At 52.0% G+C, this 26,954-nt stretch overlaps 2 protein-coding genes across 2 annotated transcripts; both read left to right on the top strand.

The window, feature by feature from the left end:
- Positions 1-15,710: 15,710 nt before the first annotated feature.
- On the top strand, positions 15,711-18,749 carry C1QA (complement C1q A chain). The gene is made up of 3 exons (XM_082372809.1): positions 15,711-15,816; positions 16,765-16,934; positions 18,008-18,749. Exons 2-3 carry the CDS (start codon positions 16,772-16,774, stop codon positions 18,580-18,582), a joined length of 738 nt encoding a protein of 245 aa, XP_082228935.1. The 5' UTR covers positions 15,711-15,816; positions 16,765-16,771; the 3' UTR covers positions 18,583-18,749.
- A 3,303-nt stretch (positions 18,750-22,052) lies between these two features.
- Positions 22,053-26,850, top strand: C1QC (complement C1q C chain). Its single transcript, XM_082372843.1, has 3 exons — positions 22,053-22,184; positions 22,464-22,656; positions 26,009-26,850. The coding sequence occupies exons 2-3, from the start codon at positions 22,476-22,478 to the stop codon at positions 26,563-26,565; spliced, it is 738 nt and encodes a 245-aa protein (XP_082228969.1). The 5' UTR covers positions 22,053-22,184; positions 22,464-22,475; the 3' UTR covers positions 26,566-26,850.
- Positions 26,851-26,954: the final 104 nt, after the last annotated feature.

Below are 26,954 nucleotides of genomic sequence, written 5' to 3'. Positions count from 1 at the left end.
CTGCATAAACAGCCAGCGACTTCAGACAGACTGGAAAATCAGGCATCACTTCAAAGGCTCAATGACAGTCGGCACCGGTGGTGGGAGCACGGAGGTGGCCTCCCCTGACGACCAGCCGTGAAGCGGAGGCTGGACTCACTGCTGTGCTCTCACCTAGAAACAGCCGACAGAAGGACGGGCACCACCTCATCCCACCAGCGAGCAAGTTCTTACAATATTTGTCAAACCCTGAGCTCCAGGGAGGGTGGATGATCCTGCTAGAGGAAGGGGAAAGGGGTGGGAGCAGAACGGAGCACTGGCCCTGGGGTCCGGGCCTAACCCCTCCCAGAGCCAAGCATCATCTGCAGAGCTGGGGCCTCGAGCCGCTGGGGAAGGAGCAGGGGAGGGTGGCCGTGGGGCTGGGAGCCGGGCTGAGATGGAGGAAGAGGAAGGGCCCAGCTCCCTCACCCAGGCGCCTCGGGGTGCCGGGCAGTGTGCGGCCACCGCAAACCTCAGGCCACGCAGTTCCGTCCCCCTTTACAGAGGAGGGAGGGCTGGACTCACTGGCCGCAGAGAAGCAGCAGGAAGCCCCACTAGAAAGGTTAGAGTGAAACAGAAGTAGTGGGGAGTGTGCATATGTGTGCATATGTGTGGGTGCACCCATATGTGTGTCCTCAGTACCACCTCTTTCACACTCACACCTGATGGGTGTATTCCTGAGGGGCTCATCCCACCTCAGGCCCCCACTACCCTCTCACTTCTCTCTGTCCTCCCTCCCCCTCCTCCACATCTGCTGCTCAGAGAGACGTTGGAATGAGACAACCCAGGTTCCAGACCCAGTTCAGCAACCCCAGGCTGTGTGACCTCAGACTAGGGGCCCCACCTCTCTGAGCCTCAGCTTCCCTGTCTGTAAAATGAGACATATTGCTCTGCCTTCTTGGAGCGGTGGAGGTGTGTGAAGCACCAAGCTTGTGTCTGGTACACACAAGCCCCCAGTGTACACAGGTCCTTCCCCTCCAACCCCCATCCTCTTCTTCCCTCTCCTTAGCTCTTCCCAACCCCTCTCTGTGCCTCTGTTTCTCCGTCTGTAAAACAGGGTTAACGCTGCCTATCTCCAAGGCTGGTGGTGAAGATTAGGAAAGATATGTTTAAGCAGGGCCTGTGGTTCCATCAGTCTCTGGCCGTGTTCTCTTCATCCTGTCTCAATGCCTGGCACATAAATGTAAGTTGTTAGTAGTGAATGAGGGAGGGGCATTGGTCTCACGTGTTTAACAGTTTGCACTGATCTTAAGTGTACAGCAAAATGGCTTAGTACATAGGTATACACCCATGAAACCACCACCCAAATAAAACTGGAGACCATTCCCAGCAGCCCAGAATGTTCTCTCTTCCAGTCAGTACCTGCCCCCACCACCACCGGAGGTAACCAACCACTATTTAGGATACAGCCAAAGTTTTAACCTAGAAAAGCTGCGGGTTTAGACCGCAGGGAGGAGAATGGATTGGAGGACGAGGCAGGGGACCAGGGCACAGGTATCCGGGCAGAGATCTAGCGGTGATTGCATTTGGCGTGGGGTGCCAGGAAAATGCTGGCTGTCAGAGAAGGCCCTCGAGCCTGGGGTCTCAGGGGACCCCTTCTCCAGAAGGCTTGCTGCCCGAGGGAGAGGCAGGAAGTGTGCACGGTGTAGCTTGTGGTCACATGCATCTTGGGGCTCTGGGCTGGGCTGCGCCAACAGAGCCAGAAATGTGGGCAGCTGCCACCCCCGGGTCTCTGATGTGACAGAGATGGAGACACACACGTGCCCGACAATTAATTAATTGTGACTTTCACCATGCAGCGGCCGCTTCCTATTGATCTACGCCCGTCTGGAGTGAGAAAGACAATTAAGAGGGAGCGCAGCGGCGGCAGCTAATTACCCACAGAATGAAAACCGTGCCTTTCAATTTATTAAACTTTTATCACAAAACTAACCTGGCCACCCCCTCCTGCTGAGAAGCCAAGGTGGGGTGCTCTGGAGTGGCACCCCAGTTAGCCCTTCACAGAGGCTGAAGGCCCTAGGAAGTCACGACACCTCATTGCCACAGAAGACCCTGTACACACCTGGGTTCTGGGAAACAGAGCTGGGAGGGGGGGCCAGAACCAGCCCCGGGGGCCTGAGGCCTGAGTTCTGAGTAAAATCAGGCAGCGGAGCAAATGAAATCAGGCAGAGGCCTTCCAGGAATCCAGAGGCTTAGCTGAAGGCAGGGAACATTCAAGCCAAGCTGCAAAGGCTCTTGGAAGTCACCCAGCCCCACCCCTCAGGTGACAGAGGCAGCCCGGCATGTGAGCAGGTCCAAGAGGTCACGCAGCCCTGGTTCAAACCTCAGCCAGGCCTCCTAGGACTTATACTGCCTGCCATTATTTAATGCCTGCACAGAAGAGACTGCCACTCCCATTTTACAGATGTGGAAACTGAGACTCAGAGAGGCAAAGGTGCTTGCTCAAGGCCACAGAGCTGTATACGGTAAAACCCAGTTTACACCTCTGCTTTCTTATTCTCTTAGTGCTTGGCCTGGGGCAAATGACATCACCTCTCAGAGCCCCCATTTTCTTATCTGTAAACTGGGAATGATATATATCTCCCAGGCAGGGAAGTTGTGAACATTGAGATTTTTTTTTTTTTTAAATCCCTGCCTGCCCTACAGTGTGGCTAACTGCCATCGCCTTTGGCAACAGGGAAGCTGAGGCCCCGAGATGGTGTCACGGACTCAAGGCCAGCACGCAGGCTGCAGAGGGAGCAGAGGCTACCCAGCCAGCCCTCTTTCTGTTCCATAAACGTCTCTAAGTTCAGACCCAGTTCGGCCTATTGTGGGATGTCTGTGGGGGACCCTGAGCAGGTCACCCGCGAGCAGAACTCTGATGCCCTTAGACCTGCCTGGCTTTGGGGATGTTCTTTCTTGAGTATCATCGCATGGAGTCTGCCCCCAGCCCCACGAGGCAGGCAGGATGGTGCTTGTTAGAGGTGAAGATACACCCCGAGAAAGAAGGGAGGGTCTGAGGTAGCATAGACAGAGCCTGGCAGAGCACCCAGTCTCCAGCCCCCAAGCCAGGGTTCCCTCTAGGTGCCTGGGCAGAACTAGTGCCCCAGCCTGGCTCTAACAGCAGCCTGGAACCCATACCCAGGCTGGCCCCAGAGGCCAACCCACGAGTTTTTGCTTCCTCTCTTCCCCGCCAGGTCAAGCCGGCCCCCGGAAAACCCCCCAGCAGCCTCGGTTCCTGTGGGAGATGGTGGGAACAAAGGGAAGGGTGCTGGTCCCACCAGTCCCCACCCCAGTGTGTGCCAACTCTCACCAGGGTCTCCCAGCAACTGTTGTCTGCTGGGAGCCAAGAGGCTGGAGAAATCGAGTGGGGCGGGGGGCGCCCAGAGCGGGCTGCTTTGAAGTCCATTTCCCAGGGGAGAAAATAGCTGAGCCAAGGCTGTTTGCACTGCTCTCCCTCCCAACCCCGTGCCTTCAACCCAAGCCCCCCACTAACACCCACAACAGCCTGGCAGTGTAGGCAGCAGGCACATTCTTTACTTCTTTACTTCGTGGAGACAAGGAGAAGCCAGAGGCTAAGCAGCTCTCCTTGCTTAAGTTGCCTCGAGGCAACCAGGCACCTGCTGACTTTGAACCCAAGTTCCTTCTTCATGCTCCTTCCCATTAACTTGGCCAAGTTTCCCTGAGCAAGCACTATGTATTTCTGGAATAAATAACATCTAGTATTTTGTAAGCACTTGCTATGTGCTTAGCACTATTCTGAAGACATTACTGTCTTGACCCCATTCAGCCTCAGCCCAGCCACACGAGGTGGCTTCTATTACTATCCCCATTTTACAGCTGGACACACTGAGGTGCAGAGAAGTGAGGAATAAAGTGACTTGCCTAATATCACACAGCCAGGGAGAGGCAGGCTCAGGATTTGAACCCAGGCTCTCTAGGCTGCTTCTCTAGCAAGTGAGCGAGGGTTGGGGGTGAGGGGGGGTGGATGAGAGGGAGGAAATGGTGGGGGAGGTTCCGTTCATGGGCCAGGCACTGTGTCAAGCTGGGAACAGGTGACTCTCACCTGCCCCTGCCCCTGCCCCCCAGGACTCACACTCTGCTGGGGCTTCTATGTGGGTCAAACAATTCAAAGTCCATTGTGACCCTTCTTGACCCACCACAGGGTCCACACACAAGGACCCTCCACTCCAGGCATCTCAAAATGGACAAAAGCCCTCTTACCTGGAATTCAGTGCCTGCGCCAGGGAAAATGGGGGAGTCCATGGCCCTTGTCCCCCACCCCTGCTTTCCCCCATTTTCTCTCTTGGGTAGGACATGGTCCACAGTCTCTTGTGGGTGGAACTTGGTTGTGCCTGGGCTCCCATCTTCAATTGCGTGTTCTCATGGAGAAGCTTCTGCGCCGGGCCGGGTCTCAAATCCCCACCCAATAGAGCAAGAAGAGGCCACGGAGCTCAGCCCTCTTGCCATGATCCCTCCCCACCCACCTCCCTTCACTATAGCTTTCAAGCTGGGTCTGGTTCCCGGGAGGCCTCCTGTCTTTGCCCCCCACCAGGGCTTGTTCGGTTCTAAGACCCACTCAGAAAAGGAGTATTGAGCTACTGACTCTGCTGCCTCTTCTAGCTTGAAAAGTCAGAGTGTGACAAGACTCAGGGAGTCACGTTACCTCTAATTCATCTCTCTAGTGCTTTAAACCAAAGAGTCTTTGGTCACCCAAGCTGGACACATTCTGGGGGGGCAGGAGGAGGACTCTCATTTTTGCTTTTCTTCAAAGGGAGATTATCTCAATATTCTGAAGGAAATTCCCTATTATGAAAGGGAGGGTGTCGGTGAGACCAGGCACAGATAATAGTAATCTAAGGTTTAAAGTAATCAGAGACTTAAGCAAGGGATAGATGGAGGGTTGGGCGCTATAGGGGCAGGAGAGAACACTGGAGGGTAGAGGTGGCTTCCTGGAGTCAGGGTGCATTCAAGATGAGCCTTGGGGGACGCGTGGATTTGGACTATGGAGATGGTGCAGCAGGGCATGCCAAGTGTAGGGGAACTGTGTCGGCAAAGGCATGGAGCTGAACAGGTAGCAGAATGGCCAGTGGGCCGTGAGCTGGGTGGGGGTCTGGTTCCTGGATCACTGAGAACTGGGGCTCCTGGCAAAGATCTTGGAGTGGCCCCCCAAGATGGTGGCAATAGTAGGGTCTCATGAAAGCAGGGACTCTAATAGATATCTGTACATCCATGTTCAAGGCAGCATTAATCACACTATAACCAGAGATGGAAGCAACCCACGTTCCATCAATAGATGAATAGATATTAACAAATAAAATGTGGATGATACATACAATGAAATATTATTCAGCTTTAAAAAAGAAGGAAATTTTGGGCTTCCCTGGTGGCGCAGTGGTTGAGAATCTGCCTGCCAATGCAGGGAACACGGGTTCGAGCCCTGGTCTGGGAGGATCCCACATGCCGCGGAGCAGCTGGGCCCGTGAGCCACAGCTACTGAGCCTGCGCGTCTGGAGCTTGTGCTCCGCAACGGGAGAGGCCGCGATAGTGAGAGGCCCGCGCATCGCGATGAAGAGTGGCCCCCGCTTGCCGCAACTAGAGAAAGCCCTCACACAGAAACGAAGACCCAACATAGCCAAAAATAAATAAAATAAAATAAATAAATAAATTTAAAAAAAAAAAAAAAGAAGGAAATTTTGACACATGCTACAACACAGAGGAACTTTGAGGACATTATGCTAAGTGAAATAAGCTGGTCGTGAAAGAATAAATACTGTCTGATGCCACTCATGTGAGGTACACAGAGCAGTCAGCTTCACAGAGACAGAAAAAAGAATATGATTGCCAAGGGCTGGAGGGAGGGGGAACGGATAGTTGCTGTTTAATGTGTACAGAGTTTCAGTTTGGGAAGATGAAAAGAGTTCTGGAGATGGATGGTGGTGACGGCTGCACAACAGTGTAAATGCATTTAATGCCACTGAACTGCACACTTTAAAATGGTTACAATGGTAAAAATTTTTGTTATGTATACTTTGCCCCAATTAAAAAAAAAAAGAGTGGACTCTCAAAGGTCAGGCATGGAAAGAGTGGGAGATGTGGTCAAGGCAGAGGAAGCAGTGAGGACACAAATCCTAACACCAAACAGGCTCTGGTGAAAGGCAGGCACAGCTTGCAGTCCACGCTCAGCCGCTTCTTAGCTGTGTGTTTTTAGGCAAGTCACTTGCCCTTTCTGAGCTTCCTTTTTCTCGTCTGCGAAACAGAGACAATACTAGCTATTTCTATTCTCTTGCAGGGTTGTTGCAAAGGTCAATTGTGGTCATAAAAACAGCTCTTCATTGAGCAATTACCACATGCCAGGCACTGAGTAAAGCGCTTTACACATATTAACTTGTTCAATTCTCAGAACAGGTCTATAAAGATGTATTTTTATAGTCCCCATTTTACAGATGAGACAACCAAGGCTTTAGGAGGGAAGATGCCTGCTCTGCATTACACAGTGGGAAGTAAAGGAACTGGGACTCAGACTTGAGTCATGATGAGAGCCTATGAGTACCCAGAGGGGAGTTGCTGTGGCCACCTTCTTCCTCCTCCTCCAAGAAGTCTCCCAAGATTCCCACACTGGGGTAACTCTTGTCTTACCCACTGGGAGCTCCCACCTCGGGTTTCTACACTGTCTGGCACCCGATAAGCCTTCCACTTTGGGAGTTATTTTTGTATCTGCCTCCCTGCCACAGAATTTAAGCTCTCCAGAGGTGAATCTGGGTATTTTTCATATTAGAATCCTGGGAACCCAGCCTAGACAACACAGAACTGATGAAAGTCTGGGCAGTGCTGGAGAGCTCAGCCTGAGGACAGGACCCTGGAGCTCAACGGGGATCAGCTGGGGAGGGTGTAGCCTGAAGGGTTCTTTGAGGGTGTTGTCAATGACAACGACAGCCTGAAAATGAAGAGGAGGAGGAGGGTGGTTCAGACTATGAGGCCAGCAACAATATCAACGTCATTATCATTCTGTGTCAGGCCCATCCTATGCTGTATGGGTCAGGAGAAGGAAGTTATGCTGTAGAAACAACCCACACCTCAGTGGTTTGACACCATCAAGATTTACCCATCGCTCCTGCAAAGCCTGTTGTGGCCCAGATGACTCTGCAGGGCAGTGGTCCTCCATGCAGACACTCAGCGAGCCAGGCCACTTGGATTCTGTGGCTCTAACCATCGCAACATGAGGACTCCACAACCGCAGCAGCAGAACAAGAGCGTGTTAGAGGATTTGCACCAGCAATGTCACTTATGCTCACATGTCATTGCACAGAACTGGTCCCAGACCCTGCCTAACTGCTAGGATGAGGTGGGGAAGTGCAATTCCCCTGTGTCTCCAGATGTGCAGAAGCTCTTAATATCTCACAATATGTGACAAACATTTCACATATCACACCTCACTTAACCCCTCATGATGATTCCTGAGCACAGACAATCCTGGGACAGTCAGTAGAGTAGAGGCCAAGGCTTTGGACTCCGGAGTCAGATCTGGCTTCAAATCCTAGTTCCACTGCCAAACAAGTGATGTCCTGGCTCCATTGGTAGTGAGCTCCCCCTCACAGGAGGTATACAAGCAGAGGCTGGATGACCACCTTGGTCATCATCATCATGGTACATTAATGTGTGATGTCTCCCAGAAGACACTTACATTTTATTTATTTTAAAATTATGTTTCATGGAAGTAAAATATATATACAGTGAAATACACATAAATGTACCATTTGGTAAGTTTTGACAAATGTGTACACCCGTGTACCTGATACCCCAGCGTAGATATAAAATATTTCCATCACCCAAAAAATTTCCTCGTGCCCCTCTCCCTGCTCCCCTCTCCCATCCCTGCACTTTAAAGGACAATGCTTAACTCTGAGAGATGATTTGACAGATGTGGGGTGTCAGCAGAGCCTGGACCAGCATGAGGTGAGCGAGGTGCCCAGGGCACACATTTTAAGGAGGGGTTCACTCTCGGAATCAGTTCGGCACTCACAGAGTCCTGAGCGATCGCCTCCTTACCCTAGTCCTGGCCCAGAATTTCAGGCCAGGCAGGAGAAATAACGTACCTGGGAATAGAAGGGCCATTCCTGAAGCCTTTCAAGTCACATGTCACAAGACTGACTGCAGCCCTGAAAGGCAGACTGGGAGAGGATGAGCCCCCCAAGGGGGCGGAGCCTTGACTCAGGAGTCTTTGGCCCACAGGGATGCTATGGGCATATTTTGATGCTTTCTGGTAAGAGTTCCCATTTACTGAACACTGAAATGCCAGGCCATGTTAGACACTTTGTGTGCTGTCCAACTCTCAGTACAAGCCTGAAAAGCGTGTCTTTGTATCCCCATCTTTCAATGAGAAAACTGAGGCTCAGGAAGGTGGGAGTGACTTGCCCAGGGTCACATAAGCAAGGACCAGTGGTGTGATTCAAAGCCAGTCCTCTCTGAGCCCTGAGCCTATTTCTCCCTCTGCCTTCCCGCAGAGCTCCAGACACAAGGACGGCAGGTGTGCTGGGGAGCCCCGAAGGTGAGCCCCCTACTCCTAGGCTGACCCCTCCAACCTCCCTAAACGTGACGGCCCAGGACCCCTGCAGCTGGGGTCACCGTTTCCCAGAGCCTCTCCCTTCTCAGCAGCCGGCGCCGCCAGCAGCTCTGACAGCCTTTCCTGGGAGCCCGAGAGGGTGGTTTGCATACTAGGGGTGTCATTTGCATATACTTAGGAAAAGCCTTCATTTTTCCCACCTGCAGCAAACTCCAGGCTGATTAGTTCTCCCCACGTTGGAGAGTTAATTACTCTCCCGTGTAGACTGGTGTTTATTTGTAATCAGCAGAGGGCTGGGAAGAGGGGGAGGAAACAGGCTGAAGCATCTGTCATTAGCCCAAATTCCGAAGCCGCCCCGTGGGTGGAAAAATGAGTAGGAGCTGATCACGGCAGACCTGCGCCCAAATCCCGGCTCTGCCCCTGGGCTTGCCCCCGTTCAGGGAAAGGAGAAGGGAGATTGGACCTGAGGTAGCGAAGTGTAGGACAATTGCCCGCTGTGAGTGGCTGGCAGGACAGAGGCGGAGGCTCAGAACGTCACACTGAAGAAAGCAGCGCCTCGGGAGTAGGGCATTGTCTGTCCCGGACATCTTCCAGGACCGCCTTAGGGTGGGGCTGGTGGCGGAGTCCCGGCCCCAGAGACAGGAGACTGGACCAGCTCTGCTGTGTAACACGGGAAACTGATTGCCCTCTCTGAGCCTTAGTCTTCCCATCAGTTCACCGGGGCTGACAACAGTAGTCTCACCTGTCCCCTGGCGGGGAATCACGTGAGGCACGCAGGGGCTGTGGAAAACATAAATCTCTACTCAGATGTAAGAAATATTTCTGAATTCCCAGGATGGAAATGGTCTCAGCCCCAGGGAGATTTAGTGACCTTCCCTCCCTCCCACCCCCACCCAACCCAACAAACCTGGGCTTTCCCCTGCTTCTCCTACTTCATCAAGGCATTTCTAGACACTTCAGCACCTGCTCCCCCACTTGTCCGATGGAAAAGGCAGGCCCAGCCCACCTGTCAAGATTGGAGAGGCCCTCAGGTGCTGTCAGAGCTCCAGAAAGATGCTGGGCTGCCTGCCTCAGCTCACTCAGGGCACCTATGAAAACGGCAGAAGCCCCACCTCACAGATTCTAATGCAGTACACGTAAGGATGCAGCTCAGGCAATGGTATACTTAACCAGCTCCCCCAGGTGACTCTGACCCAGGGAACTACTGCTTTGGTTCAACTCCTCCCTCTTTTTTACAGATGGGGAGACTGAGGCCCAGAGGGGTGATCTGCCCATGGACACCCTGCAGAGCTGGGAGTAGAACCCAAGTCCCCTGCCTCCGCCCATAGTGGCCTCTCCTGATGAAAGTCTGGGGCAGGGAGAGAGTTGGCAATGATATGGGGAGGGGGGGTCACAGTGGGAGAACCTGGCTGGGGTTCTTGGCTCGCCCACAAGAGCAGTGATCTTGACCCCCAGACGGAGATGAAGGCACCTATTCCCCTTTCCCCTGGGAGGCAGAGACAAGCATCCCCTTCAGCCCACATCTTCCTACCAAGATAGGCTTCCCAGTGAGCCAGGAAGAGTGGGGAGAATAGTCACCCACAGGCTGTGTGACCTCTGTAGGCTGCCAGATAAAATACAGGATGAATAATTTTTTTAGTATATCCTATGCATAGTGTTGTTTATCTAAAATTCAAATTGAACTGGGCATCCTGTATTTTTATTTGTTAAATCTGGCGGCTCTAGACCCATGAGCAAGTCACTTTACCTCTCTGAGCCTTAGTTTCTTCATCTTTAAAAATGAACCAAAATACTACCCTGTAAGGATACTGTGTAAATTAAGTGAGATGATATATGTAAAACGCTTGGCACAGGGGAGGTAAATTTGTGAAGCTGGCAAATCTTGCCTTCAGAGTCCCCATACCCAATACTTTTATCTCCTCCATTCCTCTCTCCCTTTCAGAGTTCCTATTTTAGACCCCCGATCTGCAGGATGCCAGTGAACATCTTCAGAAAGGTACCTGCTGTGGTGGAAATAACACTACCACTTACTGGCTGTGTGACCTGTGGGGATTGTTTACCCTCTCTGATCCTCATCTGTAAAAATGGCTTGTCATAGTACTACCTCCCTGGGGTTGTGATGATGAAATTTTTAGATAGTGTATTAAGCACTAGTACTAAGCCTAGCAGTAGGGCTCACTAAGTAGAGCCCATTAACGTCTTGCAAATGCACTAAGACACAACTTTAATTGTAAAACATCCCAGAGAAGGCAAAGTTTACCCCACGGAAAGAATGAGTAAAAGTGGAATTGCAGGCCAAGCGATGGGCAAATGAGGGAGGTCATTTCTGCGTGGCGAGTTGGGGGCGGTGGTGGAGGAGGATAGGGGGAAGAAGGGTGGCGGGGGATTTAAAGGTGGGGGTAGGGTGGGGCTTTCCCCTGGCTACTCCCCTTGCATCTATGTGAGCTCCTTTGAAGCTCGCATTATCCAGGCCTTCTGGGTGCCGCATTTCCTGGCTGTGGAGTCCAGGCAGCCCTCGGGACCCGGGGCCCATCCCCCACCAGGCAGAGGCCTGTCCTCCTTGCTGGCTCTCACAGCCTGCACTGTTTGTTTTCCAAACTCTCTCCTAATCCTCTTAATCTTTTTACATCTCATCTGCCTGCATGCCTGGTGGCTTCCATTAGCACCTTTCCAGCTCGACCTGCGATCTGTGATCTACTCGTTGGGGAATTTCTCCCAGAGCAGCTCCACCTGGCCCCTTGCAGTCTTGGCTGCTTCCTCCTGGGCAGCCAGGATGCTGGTCTCCAGCTGTGGCCAGCTGTTAGGGGAGCTTGTCTTCTTCGTATTTTTCTTACTCTCCCCGCAAAATCATTTGTGCTGTGTTTGGTCTTCTTTTTACATTTTTCCCCGCAAACTTCCCAACTGGTCTCCGTGCATGGCCCCCCGAGCAGCAGGTGGGAATTTTGCTAAGTGCCTCCTGCCACATGCCAGGTTCAAGCCACACTGATCAGAAACCTTGTCCCAGTCCGAGGGGTCACTGCCATTCCCCAGACACAGGAGTTCTCTCGTGCAAGAGCAAAAGGGAGGCAGATGCTGGATTTGAACCCACGCTGCCTCCGTCTCCACAATAAATCATTTCTTGTTCTACAATGCCCTCCGTTTTTCATAAAACAATCCCCCAAAGCTCTTTTATCTGCCGAGAGAGGCAAAGAATAAAGAACATGCACTGAAAACGTGTAGCAGTTTCTGACAGCTCCCTCCCCAATTCCCAAACATTCCCCCCCCCCCCAAAAAAAACCCTGATCTTTTGGGTGGAGAGAAGGTGAATGGAAGGAGAGATTCAGAAGGCCCCAGAGGACGGGAAGGATTTCACAAGAAAGCCAAGATTAAGACAATCTCCATAATAAAGAGCCGGGAAAAGGAGAACAAGCGGATCGGGTAGAAGGTCCAGGAGGTTTGTGCTTTTGAGGGAGAGGGAGTGGAAGAGGGAGGTGGGGGGCAGTGGATGGGACAGGAAGGAGTATCCACGTCAACTCCGTGTCCCCTTCTTGGTGTTCAAACAGTACAACAGGGATTTGAGCACATCCATTCACAGGGTGGCACAAGGAGGAGGGTTGTACGCGAATGTTCTCAGCAGCTCTCTTCATCATTACCGAAAATATCCACGAACAGGAGAAGGGCTACACGAAGTGCACTGCCTGCACGCAATGGAGTACTACTCAGCAATAAAACCGAACCGACACGAGCAATAAGACAGCCGAATCTCACAAGCATGTGAAATGAAAGAAGCCAGACACAAAAGACACACACTGAACAATTCTATTTACGTGAAGTTCAAGAACAGGCAGAAATAACCCATGGTGAGAGAAGTCGAAACGCTGGTCACATTGCGGGGAGGGGGGAGTACAGTTGTCCCTCAGTATCTGCAGGAGATTGGTTCCAGGACACCCCTGTATCCCCTCGGAGACCCAAATCCAAGGATGTTCAAGTCCCTTCTATAAAATGGAGAAGTATTTGCATATAACCTACCCACATCCTCCCCTATACTATAAATCCTTTCTAGATTACTTATAATACCTAATACAATGTAAATGCTATGTAGATAGTTGTAAATACTATGTAAATAGTTGCCAGCGCAAGGCAAATTCAAGTTTTGCTTTTTGGGAACTCTGGAATTTTTTTCAAATATTTTTGATCTGCGGTTGGTGGAATCTGTGGATGCAGAACCCTCGGACGCTGAGGGCTGACTGTACTACAAGGGGCACGAGAAAACTTGCTGGGGTGATGGAAATGTTCTGTATTTTGATCTGGGTGGTGGTAAAGGATATCTTCATTTACATGAGAAGCCATTGAACAGGGCACTTAAGATTTGTGCATTTTACCGTATGTAAATTATACCTCAATGTTTTTTGATTAAAAGAAAGGAATACAAGAACTTCAGAGTTACATTATATGCACATTTGACTATCTGTATTTTGCCTAGTAAAATTCAGAGTGAGAAAGAGCTAATGATACCAATGAAAATAAGGTAAGGGACGCTGCCCATCACTCCAGACCCTCAAGGAGCCTATTCTGGAGCGTTTTCCTGCGGTCCCCACGTCTGCCTCAAATCCAGAGCCTCTCGTGGTCTAAATGCCTCACCACTGAGTACAACTCTAAACCTTAAATATTGAATTTCTTTCTTTTTTTTTTTTTTTTTTTGAAATAGGAGGTATATATTAGCCAACTGATACGCAACTGAAGAAGAAGAAATCTGTTCTGATGTCAAAGCTAAAAGTGACAGCATAGAAGTATCCCGAAATGGTAATACAGTCTCCAACATGGCGCTTTCCTAAGAATTTCTTCCAAGGGTAATACTGACCATTTACAATTATTGCCTTATAGGCTGATTTTGGACCCCAGCCCTTGAGTGAGATGTGACTCCACCATAAGGAATTTGAGTAATTTAGAAATTATTTTTCTGGTTATTCCTTAGACCCTTGGCTATACTGTGGGATGGGGCCCCTGGATCCTGACCTCACAAGCATGACAAGGGGTTTCCTCTCATCCCTATATCTCCTACCTCCCCTCCAAGAGCCTGAGCTCTGGAGAAAAGGAAGAGAAAGCCATCCCCTCTGATTGAAGGTGTCCCAGCTGTGACATTCACAGGGCTATTGCCAACCCATTACTTTTCACATTAATGATATGTTTATTACTATTGATGTCTTTTATTTCTTGGGAAGTGTTTATACTCTTGTAACAGCCTGATAAGTGAAATCATCCAACACTTGGAAATAAGGCAAATAGATAACTGGTGTCCTTTCAAAGTCAAATTCGAGTAGTGTCTAACAAGCCTTCCTAAGGATCATCTGACACTCCAGGGGAATGTCACTTTGCTTGACTTATTACTTACTATTGATTAGGGCCCAGGCTCTATAAAGATAGCTGTTAGCTGGTACAAAACTGATAAGTTGCCAATTATTTTTGTCTGGTAGAGATGCAAATGATTTCTTTCTAATACAGAAGATAGCCCCAACGTTAGGATTTTATTGCCCTATAGAACATTAACCAGTTTTGTATGTAACTTAGCAACCTTATGAATATTCCAGAATTCTTGGTTTTTCGGTTATTGTTGTTTTTGTTTTTACTGAATCTTTTTTACCATATATAGGTATATATAAATTTTTTTCTCATATCCTTCATTGCACTAGCTTTGTTCCTTCATTTATAAGCTACAAAGAAAATTCACATGAGCTCACTATGTATTTCTATATGAATTGTGTATTTAATATTTTGAAAACTACATTTTGAGAAGCCTTTCACAGTATTTGTTTTTCCCTCATGCCACCTCTGCCGTTCTCTGCTTCCCACCACTCTCTCATCTTGAGAAAGTGAGGCTCAGAGAGGTTAGGTAACTTGCCCAAGGTCACACAGATATTATTCATAATGATGACTTATTTTAATGTGGTGTTTGACAGTGTAAACTTCCTCATATATTCATATAATCCCTTGACAGCTCACCGAGGGGACTGTATCATCCCCATTTTACAGATAAAGAAACTGAGGTCTGGAAAAGTGATGTGGCTTGCCCAAGGTCATAGAGAAATTCTAGTTCCCCTAAGCCCCTGAATCCTGGGGAGCAGTAGAGGGTCTGGCAGGAGGAGCTCTGGGTCCCCACCCTTAAACCAGAGCATCCCCGTCTAGATTTGTTGTATATATATTGTATGTCACACAAGATTGCAAATGAAAAAGGAGTCCCAAAGGCTTGAAAACCCTGGCCCTAGACTGTCTTCACCTGCCCAGGTACAATAGCCCTCCCTCTTCTCCTCCTCCTCTTCCTCTCCTCCTCCCTCTGGAAAGCAAAACAAAACATCAACAACGACAAAAAACATGGTCATGGGAAGAAACAGAAAGACATGGTCAGCCCAGGCCTGAACACATTGGTCTCCAGTCTGGAGGAGACAGAATCACTCAATCTAAAGAAAAACATTCTCCGGGTCCAGGCTGTCAATGACAAAGTGAGCTGTGCTGACAGGTAGTGAGCACCCCGTCAGTGAGAGTAAGGCTAGATGATCCATCCAAATGTTAACAGCAATTCTCTAGATGGGCTTTTGTCGCTGATTTTTAAATGTTGATAAAAGCTAATTATTAAGTGGTCACCATGTGTCCACTGTTTTGTATATGTATTATGTCATTAAAACTTTATAATATTCGACAAGGTAGAATCTGTTGTTTCCAATTTACGAACAAACAAACTGAGACCCCAGGAGGTCAAGTATCTTTCCAAGGACATGCAGCTAGGAAGTGGCAGGTCTAGGAAGTTGATTACTGAGCTTCCCATTACTACTGCACTGTTCTTCTTTCTTCTGTATTTCTGTATTTCCAAGCTTTGGCAATGAATACATGCTGCTTTCATAATCATGAAAAAGTCTTACAAGTTACTGATTTTGTAAAGGTTCCTTCTGCCCTGATGTTCTAGGCCTCTATGGGTCTCACAGCCCTGCCCAGTATCCCCACCACGGCCCCCCCGGCAGACTCCCGGCTTGCTGTCCCTGTCCCCACACCATCTGTGGCTGGGGTAGGATGTCCCATGTCCCAGTCTTGCTGAGGTCTGCTCAAAATGTCCCTTGCAGGCCTGTGACCCTAGGGCAACACTGGGGGCAGTTCCAGGGAAGGAGAAAGGGAAGTGGGAAGGGATGTGAAAGTTGGCCACAGGCCAGCACCGCCCTGCTGGCTGTCCCACAGGGGTCCCTGGGTGAAGGGACGCGAGTATCCAGTGCGTTGACGACCAGACGCAGGTGAGGCCAGCGCTTGACAGGGAGGGAGTTGTAAAGTTCAGGGAACCAGGAGGGGTGGCCCAGGAGGCTGGACCGGGCAGGGAGGGAGGGAGAGCTCTGCTGGCTGGTTCTGTACCAGGACAGTGTTGCGGGGGTGGGGGGGTGGGGGGAAACGACCCTGATCTAGGACCCAGAATGAGTGAGTGGGGGGACCTTAACTCCAGGGGCTTGGGGGAGGGGGGAGGTAGTGACAGACCCATCAGCTGTAACCAAAGTTCCTGGGTCCTGCCCGCCCGCCCCCAAAACACAAGAAGCTGGGAAAAGGCTGTGGGTGTCAGAGCCCAGCAGAGGGGTCCCACGAAGGGATAGTGGGTGGCAGTCAGCCCTCTGTCCTCCAGTGGGTGCTGAAAGGGGCCGAGTGTGTGGAGGAGGGAGCAGACGTGTGCGTCAGGTGTTTGTGAATTCAGGTATCTATGCGCAGCTCTGCCATCTGGGTGAGAGGGTGTAAATTAAACGGGGAGCAGGCACTCAATAAATATTTGTTCAGTCATCTGTAGGAGTGTATGACTGTGTGTGTCCAGGTGAGTGCGGGGGGGGGGGGCATGTCAGTTTGGGTGTCAGTTTGTGTGTCCAGGAGTGTGTGGTGGACTTTTGACTTTGCTTATTGTGTCGTGTAGGTGCGTGAGCAAAAAGCTGTGTTCGTGTGTCTGAGTGTGTAACTATATGGGTATGTTCAGTTGCATGTGTGTATCTGTGTGAGTTTGTGGTTCTGTGTGTGTGTTTGGGGTCCCTGGAGCTGGATGGAGGGTGGACATTGAAGGCCCTCGAGGAGGTGTGTGTGCAATGGTCGGGGAGATGATATATATAGATAGACAGAATTGGGCGGGGTTGGGGGGTTCAAGTGTGGGTGTTGGGTGTGCGTGAGTGTGTGATGTCCAGCCTGTCCAGGCCCTGCCCGTGTCTCCACAGTGACACCATGGAAGCCCCCTGGGGCTGGCTGGTGATCGGTGTGCTGGCCATATCCCTGGCCTCTTCGGTGACCCAGGACGTTTGCCGAGCACAGGATGGGAGGGACGGGGCCGCAGGAATACCCGGCCGACCCGGACGGCCAGGCCTCAAGGGGGAGCGAGGGGAGCAGGGTAAGCCCTCCCTCTGGACCCCAGCCCCTCATCCCTGGGCTTCGCCTGGCCACCAGGGTGGAGGCTTGGGACGGCACTGAGAAACAGGAGTCCACCTGGGCCCACACATGAAGCCTCTCCAGTCTGCACTTGGTCCCAGGGGCTGAGGGGGGCCTATCCTTCTTCCAAGGCCGTGTCCACAGGCCCCAGTGGCCTCTCTGTATCCCCTTTACTGCCCGGGTCCTCTTTCTTTGGCCTCACCTTCCTCCTCTGGACAGTGGGTCACTGCAAGCAATGAATATGAAAGGTCCCAAAGCTGTGTTCAGTCCTTGGCCTTTGTTCACTTACCAGAAAGATTAATGCCCTTGGCTTTAGACTCAGGAGCCCTTGTCTTGCTGTGTGACCTTGAGCGACTTACTGATCTCTGAGACTCAGTTTCCTCATCTGTAAAATGGAGAAATAACCCCACCCAGCACATCGAGAGGGATCAATTCATGGCAACTATCTTTTTTGCTTCCAGCTTCCCCACAACTCTGTCCCTGCTTCCCCCTTCCCTGCCCCTTCAGGCTTCAGAAACTCTCATGTTCTAGAAAAAAAGGCTAAGGGTGAAGGGAAAGGGAGGAGGGCACGACCAGAGCAGGAAAGGAAAGTCTCATGTAATCGCCCTGAGCCTCCCAGTCCGTAGCAGACCAGAAAGATCTGCATAGGCATTTGCAAACCATCTGCACACAGGCGTCCTACATGTAGTCCCTGAACCTGAAGAAGTCAAGGTCAGTGCCCTGGGGGGAGTGTGGAGTGCAAGGCTGTGGGCAGGAGTACCGTGAAGCCAGTGGACTGCTTTTCCCAGAACCTGACACTCCCAAGTGCCTGCTCACATTTCTCTCCATTTTACAGATAAAGAAGCTGAGGCTCAGAGAGGTTGAGACACGTGCCCAAGGTCACCCACAGCCAGTCAGAATCAATGTCTTGAAGGCCCAGACACTCCCCCTATCCTCTATCCCACAGCCGTCCGGGGTCCCAGCCACCTCCCTGAGGTCTGGAGGACACTAGACCAATTGGGACTCTCACTCCCAATCTGGCCTTTCTCCCCACAGGGGCCCCTGGTATCCGGACAGGCGTCCGTGGCCTTAAAGGAGACCAGGGAGAGCCTGGGCCCCCTGGAAAACCTGGCAGAATGGGCTACCCAGGGCCCAGCGGCCCCCTGGGGCCCCCTGGCCTCCCAGGGTTGAAGGGCATCAAGGGCAACCCAGGAAACGTCCAGGACCAGCTGCAGCCGGCCTTCTCAGCCGTGAGACGGAACCCTCCGATGGGCGGCAACGTGGTCATCTTTGACACGGTCATCACCAACCAGGACAGCCCATACCAGAGCCACTCGGGCCGGTTCATCTGCACTGTGCCGGGTTACTACTACTTCACCTTCCAGGTGGTGTCCAAGTGGGACATCTGCCTGTCCATCGTGTCCTTTGGGAGGGGCCAAGTCCAGCATTCCTTGGGCTTCTGTGACACCAACAGCAAAGGAATCTTCCAGGTGGTGTCCGGTGGTACGGTGTTCCAGCTCCAGCAGGGAGACCAGGTCTGGATTGAAAAAGACCCCAATAAGGGCCGCATTTACCAGGGTTCAGAGGCCGACAGCATCTTTAGCGGCTTCCTCATCTTCCCATCCACCTGAGCCCCTCCCCACCATGGCCTCCGCTTCCTGCTGTGTGACCCTGGCCCACTCACTCCACCTTTCTGGTGTCTATGCACTACTCTGTAAAGTCGGGGTGCTGTTGCTTTAGCTGCCTGAAGGAAGATCATTTCTTGGAACTCTTCCTGGAATAAATACCTGAGTCCATGTCTGCTGACCTTGAAGTTCAGTTGCTACCCTGGTCATTGGGAGGGAGGCTTAAGAATGACTACAATTATTGAGTGCTTACAGGCCAGGCCTGCATTTAATATTTTACAATAAATATTTAGCAGGTCCTGGGAGCCTCATCGACCTGGGCTCAAATCCTGGGCCACCATTTACTTACTAGTTGTACAATTATGTGCATTTTATGTTACTTCAGTGAATCTCAGTTTCCTTATCTGTAAAGTGGGAATACTAATTGCACCTTCCTCAAAGGGTTGTTGGGAGGATTAAATGACTTAATATATGAAAATTACAGAGGAGTGCCTTGTGCATAGTAAGGGTTACATACGTTTTAGCCTTAATTATATTTTGTTTAATCTTTACAGTTGAGCTCTGAGGTGGGTATTATGACCCTATTTTACAGAAAATGAAACTGAGGCTAGGGGGCTGGGACAAACTTAAAGCCCAAGGTTAGTGTGTAAGGGGAGAAGCTGGGGTTTGACTCCAAGTCTTACTGACACCCAAGCCTGTGTGTCTACCTACTACCCTAGCCAGCCTCCACAGACACACGCCTGACAATTGACACGTGTCATTTCCAACGCTCAACCAGAAAGGCAGATCCAAGGGCATCCAGAAGTCTTCCTGAAGCCAGGTTTCCCGAGGCCAGCGCTGGACTTCTACCCGGGCAGGCACAGAGGCTGGGGCTGGGTATCCCACCTGGGCTGGGGACTGGGAGGGTCTGGAATGTTTGTGGTGCATTCCCAGGGTCCCACTTAGCCTGTCTGGGTGCTGCTCAGAAGCAAAAAGCCCCACTATGGCCTCCGTATGTGAGAAAAGTAAGGCGACCAGAAGTTCAGTCCTGAAAATGTCCAGCGTCCTGTGCTTTTTCCCAAAGGAAGCCGATTTTACCTTTGTGCTGCACACATTCACGTATGCACACACATGCACAAGAATACACATCACACTTGCACACACACCTCCTGAGATGCACGTGGACCCACATTCCTGGACCAAGACTCGTCTACTCCTCACCCACACACCCACTCCCTGAGACCCACCGGGTGCACCCCTGGATGCACTACTTACGCCTCCAGACCCACAGACGCACTCAAGGATACACATGCGTCATACCCGTGCACACCCACCTCGTACACCCATGTGCCCCCATCAACCATCAGTAGTGCTCTCACACACACGTGTTCCAGACACACCCCTGACACGAAGGTGCACACACCCTCCTCTCCCTCTGACATGCATGTGCCTTAGAAACGCCTGTGATCTCCAAGTCCTCACGTACCCACCACCTCCACGCCCGCCTTCCCCACACACTCAAGACCCACTTGGGGGGGAGGCCCAGGCCCATCAACAGCCTTCGGGGGTCAGGAAGAAGAGAGTAAAGCTCTGCAGCCCCAGAGCAGTTCTGGACTCCTCAGCCCCCTTTGGGCCTCCACTCCGCCCCGATTCTCCCCCTGCCCACCCAGAACACACACACCCACGGACTGGGAAGAGAAACAGATCTGTGAGCACCTACTGTGTGCTAGACATTTTATAACCATGGATGCATTTAATCCCAACAAAATCGATGAGGACCCTCAGGCTCACAGAAAGGAGACATCTACCCAAGGTCACACTGCCAGAAAGTGGCAGGGCCTGAATTTGAACCAGGTTTGCCTGACCCCAAAGTGAAGGGCTTCTTTCATTGCAACAGGGCTCAAAGACAATGTCAGGGGTAGGGGGCCCGTAAGAAGCTGGAGAGGCCAGGCTATAGAAGTGGTGGTGCAGGGAGTGCCCCGCTGCTTCTTACCCTAAATTCCACCCATACCCACCCCTCTTTGCAGAGGCAAATCACTTGCCCCTCTGGAAGGAGGGGACCCAGCCGCAACCCAGGCGGGCGGGGCAGGGGCGGGCTGAGCGCAGGCTGAGGCTGCCACCTGCTGGAGAAGCCAGACCCGGGCGCGAAGGAGGTGAGGACTGAAGATGGGAGAGAGGCCTGGGTGCCATCGGCCGGGTCCCCCACCCCGCATAATGCTGTGTCCGTCATTTCTGCTCTCTCCAGCCTTCCACCCACCTGGGAATTCCAGGGCCAAGTACATTCACGTTCTTGCTCTTGTTGCACACTCTGCAGCCCTGTGCCAGAGGGTGGAGAGCCAGCTGGGGAGACTGAGGCCCTGAGGGTCACCCAGCAAAGCAGGGGCAGGGCTCGGAACTCTGCTCATGGCTGGCACAGGGCTAAGCACTGTGTATGCGTTAGCACTGCCCTGCATGGAAGCTACTGGAAACCCTCATTTACAGAGGAGAAATCAGTGCTCGGGGAGGTCAAACCACTCACTCACATGGGTGGCAGGAGTGGAATCAGCGTTGGAACCCTCCACTGCCCATCACCTCCTTCCTCTCCGGAATCTCATGTGAGGAGAAGAAAGAGAGGAGGGGCCTCTCTCAGCTCTGCCAGCCTGGCCTCGACTGGCAACCCCTCACTAGCCATAATAGGCTCTGAGACAAGAGGCCAGGGATAGAGGTGAGGGAGGGGGTGCTGGCAGGGAAGGTGGGATCATCAGGGGCCCCAGCAAAGGAAGAGGCACCAATATGAAAAGCCTGGTCCTCCCCCACCACCCAGTATACAGATGGGATGACTGAGACCTAGGGGCCAGTGGTTTGCTGAAGGCCTCGGGGCCAGGGAGTGGCGGGGCTGGAAGGAGAACCCAAGGCCGCTGACTTTGTAGCCAGAGGAATCTGTCGGCCACAGCAGGCTGCCTGCTGTCAAAGTTTGCCCTGGATGTCCACCCCCAAGTAAGGCAAATGGGAGGGGACATATGGAAGTCTCTAGAATAAGACCTGTCACTTCACAAGTGCATATGAGGCTTGTTTCTGAGGGCAGCTAAGCAGAGGGGTCAGAACAAGGCTTTGGACCCAAGAAACCATTCACTAAGTGACTTTGGGCAAGGGTTTTCACTTTCCTCAGCCTCAGTTTCCTCATCTATACAGGGGGAATTATAACTTCCCCCTAGGGATCTTGTGAAACAACGGGGTCTCAGGCACAGTAAATGGCAACAAACAGGGATGGGCATTAGCTGGGCTGAACTTGACTCTAGGGGAAGTCTGCCCAGGCGGCTGATGTTTACACGCACACACACATATACGCACCCTTCAGCAGACCCGGGGCAGCGGACATTTCCTCATTTCAGACACTCATGACCTGGAGGTGGAAGGGCACAGGGACATCACTGCGGTCAGCCTGGCTCAGCACCCAAGAGAAAGTATTGAGTCAGGAAAAATTATGGGAAAGGGGATGTGGTACTGGGGAGAGGAGGGGAGGGAACAGCGCAGTCTGCCCAGGCCCTTCTTGCTGTGTCCACGCTGACACAGTGTCCTCCTGCCTTGGAGAGGGGAAGCAGATCTGAGGACATCTCTGTGACCAGACCAGAAACCTCCCACCTGTCCAGGTGAGGGCAAATGGCAGCTTTTCCCCGCTGCCACTTCCTGAAACGTGGCCCCAGGGACAGCCTGATTTGTGAGAGGAAGGAGGGTCCCCATCTCCGCTAAGCCGGGGCCTGAGCTTGAAGAAGAGGCCCCATTCCCCATCCACTGTGCGGTCCCAAGGGGCGAGGGGCCGGGGAAGGGAGGTCAGCTCCTGCGGGCTGAGAAGGACGACTCCTGGGGAGAGAGAGGGTGAGGAGGGCAGGCCGGGGGCTGGGGGACAACTCAGCTCTCTCCCCATCCAGCTCCTTCCCCAAATGGACATGGGGTCCAGCTCCTGGCCCCAACTTGTACCAAACCTGCTGCTGCTCTTGCTGGCACTGCCGCGTGGGGGCCAAGCCGGCACAAACTGCTATGGGATCGCCGGGATGCCGGGCCTTCCCGGGGCCCCAGGGAAGGATGGGTATGACGGATTGCCAGGGCCCAAGGGTGAACCAGGTGAGTCTGCTGGCCTGCTGGGGAGGGGTCACCTAGGGCCTGGGGGCAGGAGTCGGAAGTGTCCATCTGGGGCTGACTCTGGGGAAGGTGGACAGCTGCTTGATGGAGAGGAGTGTGGTCCCTCTGGCCACGCCTGCTCCCAGGGCAGAGTCTTAGCTCTTGTGGCAGGTCTATCCCCTCTCCCCCTCAGAGCCCAGGCTCCTCAGTTTCCCCATCTGATAACGGGGAGAGAACAAGAGCACCTGCCCTAGAAGGTGGCAGGGAGGATCACGGAAGACGATCCAGGTGAAAGCCTTTGGCAAACCCTAAAACGCTCTGCTACTATTGTATTCCAACCCCTCCACGACTTGCCCTGCAACATGGACCCCAGTGACTGTATACAATGCCCAGGTGGCCAGGGTTCAAGTACCAGCCCCACCACTTCCCACTGTGTGAACTTGCACAAGCTACATAACCTCCCAGTGCCTCAGTTTCCTCATCTGTAAAATGGGGAGATGGTAGTACCTACTGCACAGGGGTGCTGTGATGATTAATAAAATTAAATATAAAACAGTACTAGCACGTGGTAGGTATCAGTAAGTGTGGGCTATGGTTGTTACTGCTGTTGTCATCTTTGTTTTTATCAGAGATGTGTGCTCCCTTCACTCCCTAGGATTCTGGGTAGTTGGAGGGGTAGGGAGTAAGGAGTCAGGATCCCAGTCACAGAATCTTCTGTCGGAGATTCACGGGCAAGCCCTAGCACAAGTGAAAAGGGCTGAGGACATGAACGGGCACTAGTGTTGGGTGAGAACTGGAGTCTGCTGGTGACTTGTCTGGGAGTAGGTGCACATCTGGGGGTGGAATGTGTCCAGAGTGGGCATGAGGGAGGCTGGGGTGTGCCTGGGCAGAGGTGACAGGGGTGGCAGAGGCACTGGGCGAGGGAGGCCAGTGGAGGGGAATGTCCTTAGGAATTTCCCACTGTCATCTTCCCTCCTGGCAATAGAGTGGAATTGTACCAACATTCCAGAAGGAATTCTCCAATTCAGGATGAATCAAATGAAGCCCCCAGGTCTGCCATTTTTCCAGGACCCTGTACTTCACAGCTGTCTCTGGCCATCTCACTGTGTGGGATGGCTGATGGACACCAATTTTTTTTTATATAAATTTATTTTTTTTAATTTATTTATTTTTGGCTGCTTTGGGTCTTCACTGCTGTGCGCGGGCTTTCTCTAGTTTCAGAGAGCAGGGGCTACTCTTTGTTGAGGTGCGCGGGCTTCTCATTGCAGTGGCTTCTCTTGTTGCGGAGCATGGGCTCTAGGCACGTGGGCTTCAGTAGTTGTGGCTCACAGGCTTAGTTGCTCCGCAGCATGTGGGATCTTCCCAGACCAGGGATCCAACCCGTGTCCCCTGCACTGGCAGGTGGATTCGCCACCACTGCGCCACCAGGGAAGTCCCGGACACGAATTTTTAGCTCCTAATTTGTGCCAGGCACAGTTCCAAGTGCTCTATGTATATTCATCTCATGAGGTAGATAAAATTAACTCTATTTTACAAATGAGAAAACTGAGGCCAAAATCCTTTGAAGGAACGATTTACTACCATTTTACAAATGTCAAAGCTGAGGTTCAGAGAGATAGAGCAACTTGCCCGAAGTCACACACTGAAATCCTGTCCAACTTCCAAGGCCATGCCCTTAACCGCTACCCTGCACTGCCTCTCAGGCCCCCTCCCCACTGCCGTATCCCACCCCTCCCTAGCTGGTTGCTGGAAGTCAACCTGAAGCATGAGACCCAGCCCTGCTTAACATAGCTGACAGCCATCACCGAGACCTGACATTACTGAGCACTGCCTATGAGGTGCTCGGTACGTGCATTCTCCCACCCCACTCTGCCAGCAGCTCTGTGGGATCCGTTCTATTATGCCCTTATCTCAACTGGGCAAACAGAGGCTCTGGGAGGGGAGATCACCTGCCCGGGATCACGTGGCCTGACGCTTAGGTCTGCTGGGTTCTGATTCCCCACTCCTAACCCTGGGATCTAAAAGGCTCACAAGCTGCAGAAGATCCATCACAGTAGGTCTGCACAGACACCCACCCCAAAGGAAGTCGGAGGAGGAAGCAGCCACAAGGGCCAGCAGGGGTGGTCAGAGAGGGCTTCTTGGAAGAGGAGACTGGAGCCAGGCCCTAAAAGATGAGTATGGTTTGGACAAGGGGAGAAGCTCTTAGGGGCTCAGATAATTAAGGCGGTAACAAGAGTCAGACACTGACTGGGACTAGCCAGACTTGACTGTGAGTCCTGACTCCACCTCCTACCAGCTGCATGGCCTTGGGCAAGTTTCTGACCTCAGTTTCCTCATATGTAACATGAAGTAAGTTGAACCAGGCCAGTTGTCATAGGGGTTGAATTGGGCTGAGTGGGGCTGGGGGAGCTGGGGAAAGGCAGCTTCTGTGGTTCCATCCGGTGGATCCCATGTGCTAAGCTGGCCTGTGCCTGGGTGGTTCCAGCTCAGAAATGGAAACAGGTTTTGTGGGGCTCTGAATCTCATAATATGTTGAGGATCCTCTTTAAGAAAAGTAATACAGAATTTGATGCGGGGGAGGGGGGAGGTTTCACAAATCTACACATGCTACAAAATTGTTTTAGAACTATAAACACACAAATAATGCATGTAAAAGTGGAGCTCTGTGGATCCTACAAAGGTTAATTTCTTGGTTTTGATTTCGTACTTTCGTTATGTAAGATCGGGGACAACTAGGTAAAGGGTACATGAGACTTCCTTGTCCTTTTTTTTTTTTTGCAACATCCTGTGAATCTGTAATTATTTCAACATAAAAAGTTGAAAAAATTATAAATATAAAATTATGCAAAGGGTCTTGAAGGGGCCAGTGCAAGTAAATGGGGCCCAAAGCTTAAGTTTTATGACCTTTCCAGGAAATCTGCCTCTGACGAATCTTCTGATTTTTGTCAAGAAAAACTAAGAACCTAGACTTTTAGTTGAGGAGTTATCTGAGGCCGCATGCTCTCCGTGGGCTGACAGTCGTGGCCTCTGGCATGCTCTCTGAGATGCGGCCCAGCTCTGCCACCTCCTGAGCAGGCTGGTCCTACCCTCCTCTCCATCACAAACATGGAAACTGAGGCCGAGACGAGGCCGTGCTGTAGCCAAGGTCAGAGGGCAAGACCATGGGGAGGCAGGATTTGAACCAGGGTCTCTCTCCCCTCTTCTCCCTGCACACTGCTCGCAGGTGAATAGGCCACCCTCTGGGGGAAAGAGAGTCCAGAGACCAAACCCTGGTGACATGTCCCCTGGAGGATAGCCCTGTCCCTCTTCCCTGTCCCCTGCCCCATCACTTCCTTCCCACCTGCTCTCTCCCCAGGAATCCCAGCTATCCCTGGGACACGCGGACCCAAGGGTCAGAAGGGAGATCCTGGCACACCTGGCTATCCTGGGAAAAATGGTCCCATGGGAACCCCTGGAATTCCAGGGGCTCCCGGCAACATGGGACCCCCTGGGGACCCGGGCGATGAGGGCAGGTACAAGCAGAATCACCAGTCAGTATTCACTGTCACACGGCAGACAGTCCAGTTCCCGGCGCCCAACAGCCTGGTCAAGTTCAACTCGGTCATCACAAACCCGCAGGGGGATTACAACACAAACACTGGCAAGTTCACCTGCAAAGTTCCCGGCCTCTACTACTTTGTCTACTACACGTCACACACGGCCAACCTGTGTGTGCAGCTGTACCGCAGCGGTGTCAAGGTGACCACCTTCTGTGACCACATGTCCAACAGCAAGCAGGTCAGCTCAGGCGGTGTGCTGCTGCAGATGCAGGTGGGCGAGCAGGTGTGGCTGGCGGTCAACGACTACAACGGCATGGTGGGCACTGAGGGCTCCGACAGCGTCTTCTCCGGCTTCCTGCTCTTCCCTGACTAGGGCAGGCAGGCCTGCTCCGCTCCCCGGGGCCACCCCATCTCCCTCAGCTTCCCTGCAAGAACCCACTGGGCCACACATCCTTGCTCAGGTCATCTCGCCACCGGATGGACTCCTCCTCCAGGAAGCCCACCCTGCCCTCCTGCCCTGAGTTCTCTCCCTCCTCCAAGCTCCTTCAGGAGTCACTGCTTTGACACTTAACCAACACCTTCTGATACTGTCATTAGTGTTTTCCAAGTCTTGGAAGAGGCAGAGAGATACATGAATAAATAATTAAATCAAAGACTATGCACGGCTCCGAATCCTCACTGCCAATTCCCTAAGAAGTAGTTACCTTCATCTTCCACTTTGCCCCTGCCACAGCCATCTGTGGGCTCCAGATTCAGGCATCT

This window comes from Balaenoptera borealis (assembly GCF_965194805.1).
Source record: "Balaenoptera borealis genome assembly, chromosome: 1".
NCBI classification, from domain to species: Eukaryota; Metazoa; Chordata; class Mammalia; order Artiodactyla; family Balaenopteridae; genus Balaenoptera; species Balaenoptera borealis.
Note: the sequence above shows the minus strand (reverse complement) of the source record. Positions and strands in the feature narration are given on the sequence as shown.

Coding starts and splice junctions, on each gene's coding strand:
- C1QA (XM_082372809.1), top strand. CDS start 16,772: ATGGAAGCCCCCTGGGGCTGGCTGGTGATCGGTGTGCTGGCCATATCC. Junction 16,935..18,007: donor GGGGGAGCGAGGGGAGCAGG/GTAAGCCCTCCC, acceptor TTCTCCCCACAG/GGGCCCCTGGTATCCGGACA.
- C1QC (XM_082372843.1), top strand. CDS start 22,476: ATGGACATGGGGTCCAGCTCCTGGCCCCAACTTGTACCAAACCTGCTG. Junction 22,657..26,008: donor AGGGCCCAAGGGTGAACCAG/GTGAGTCTGCTG, acceptor CTCTCTCCCCAG/GAATCCCAGCTATCCCTGGG.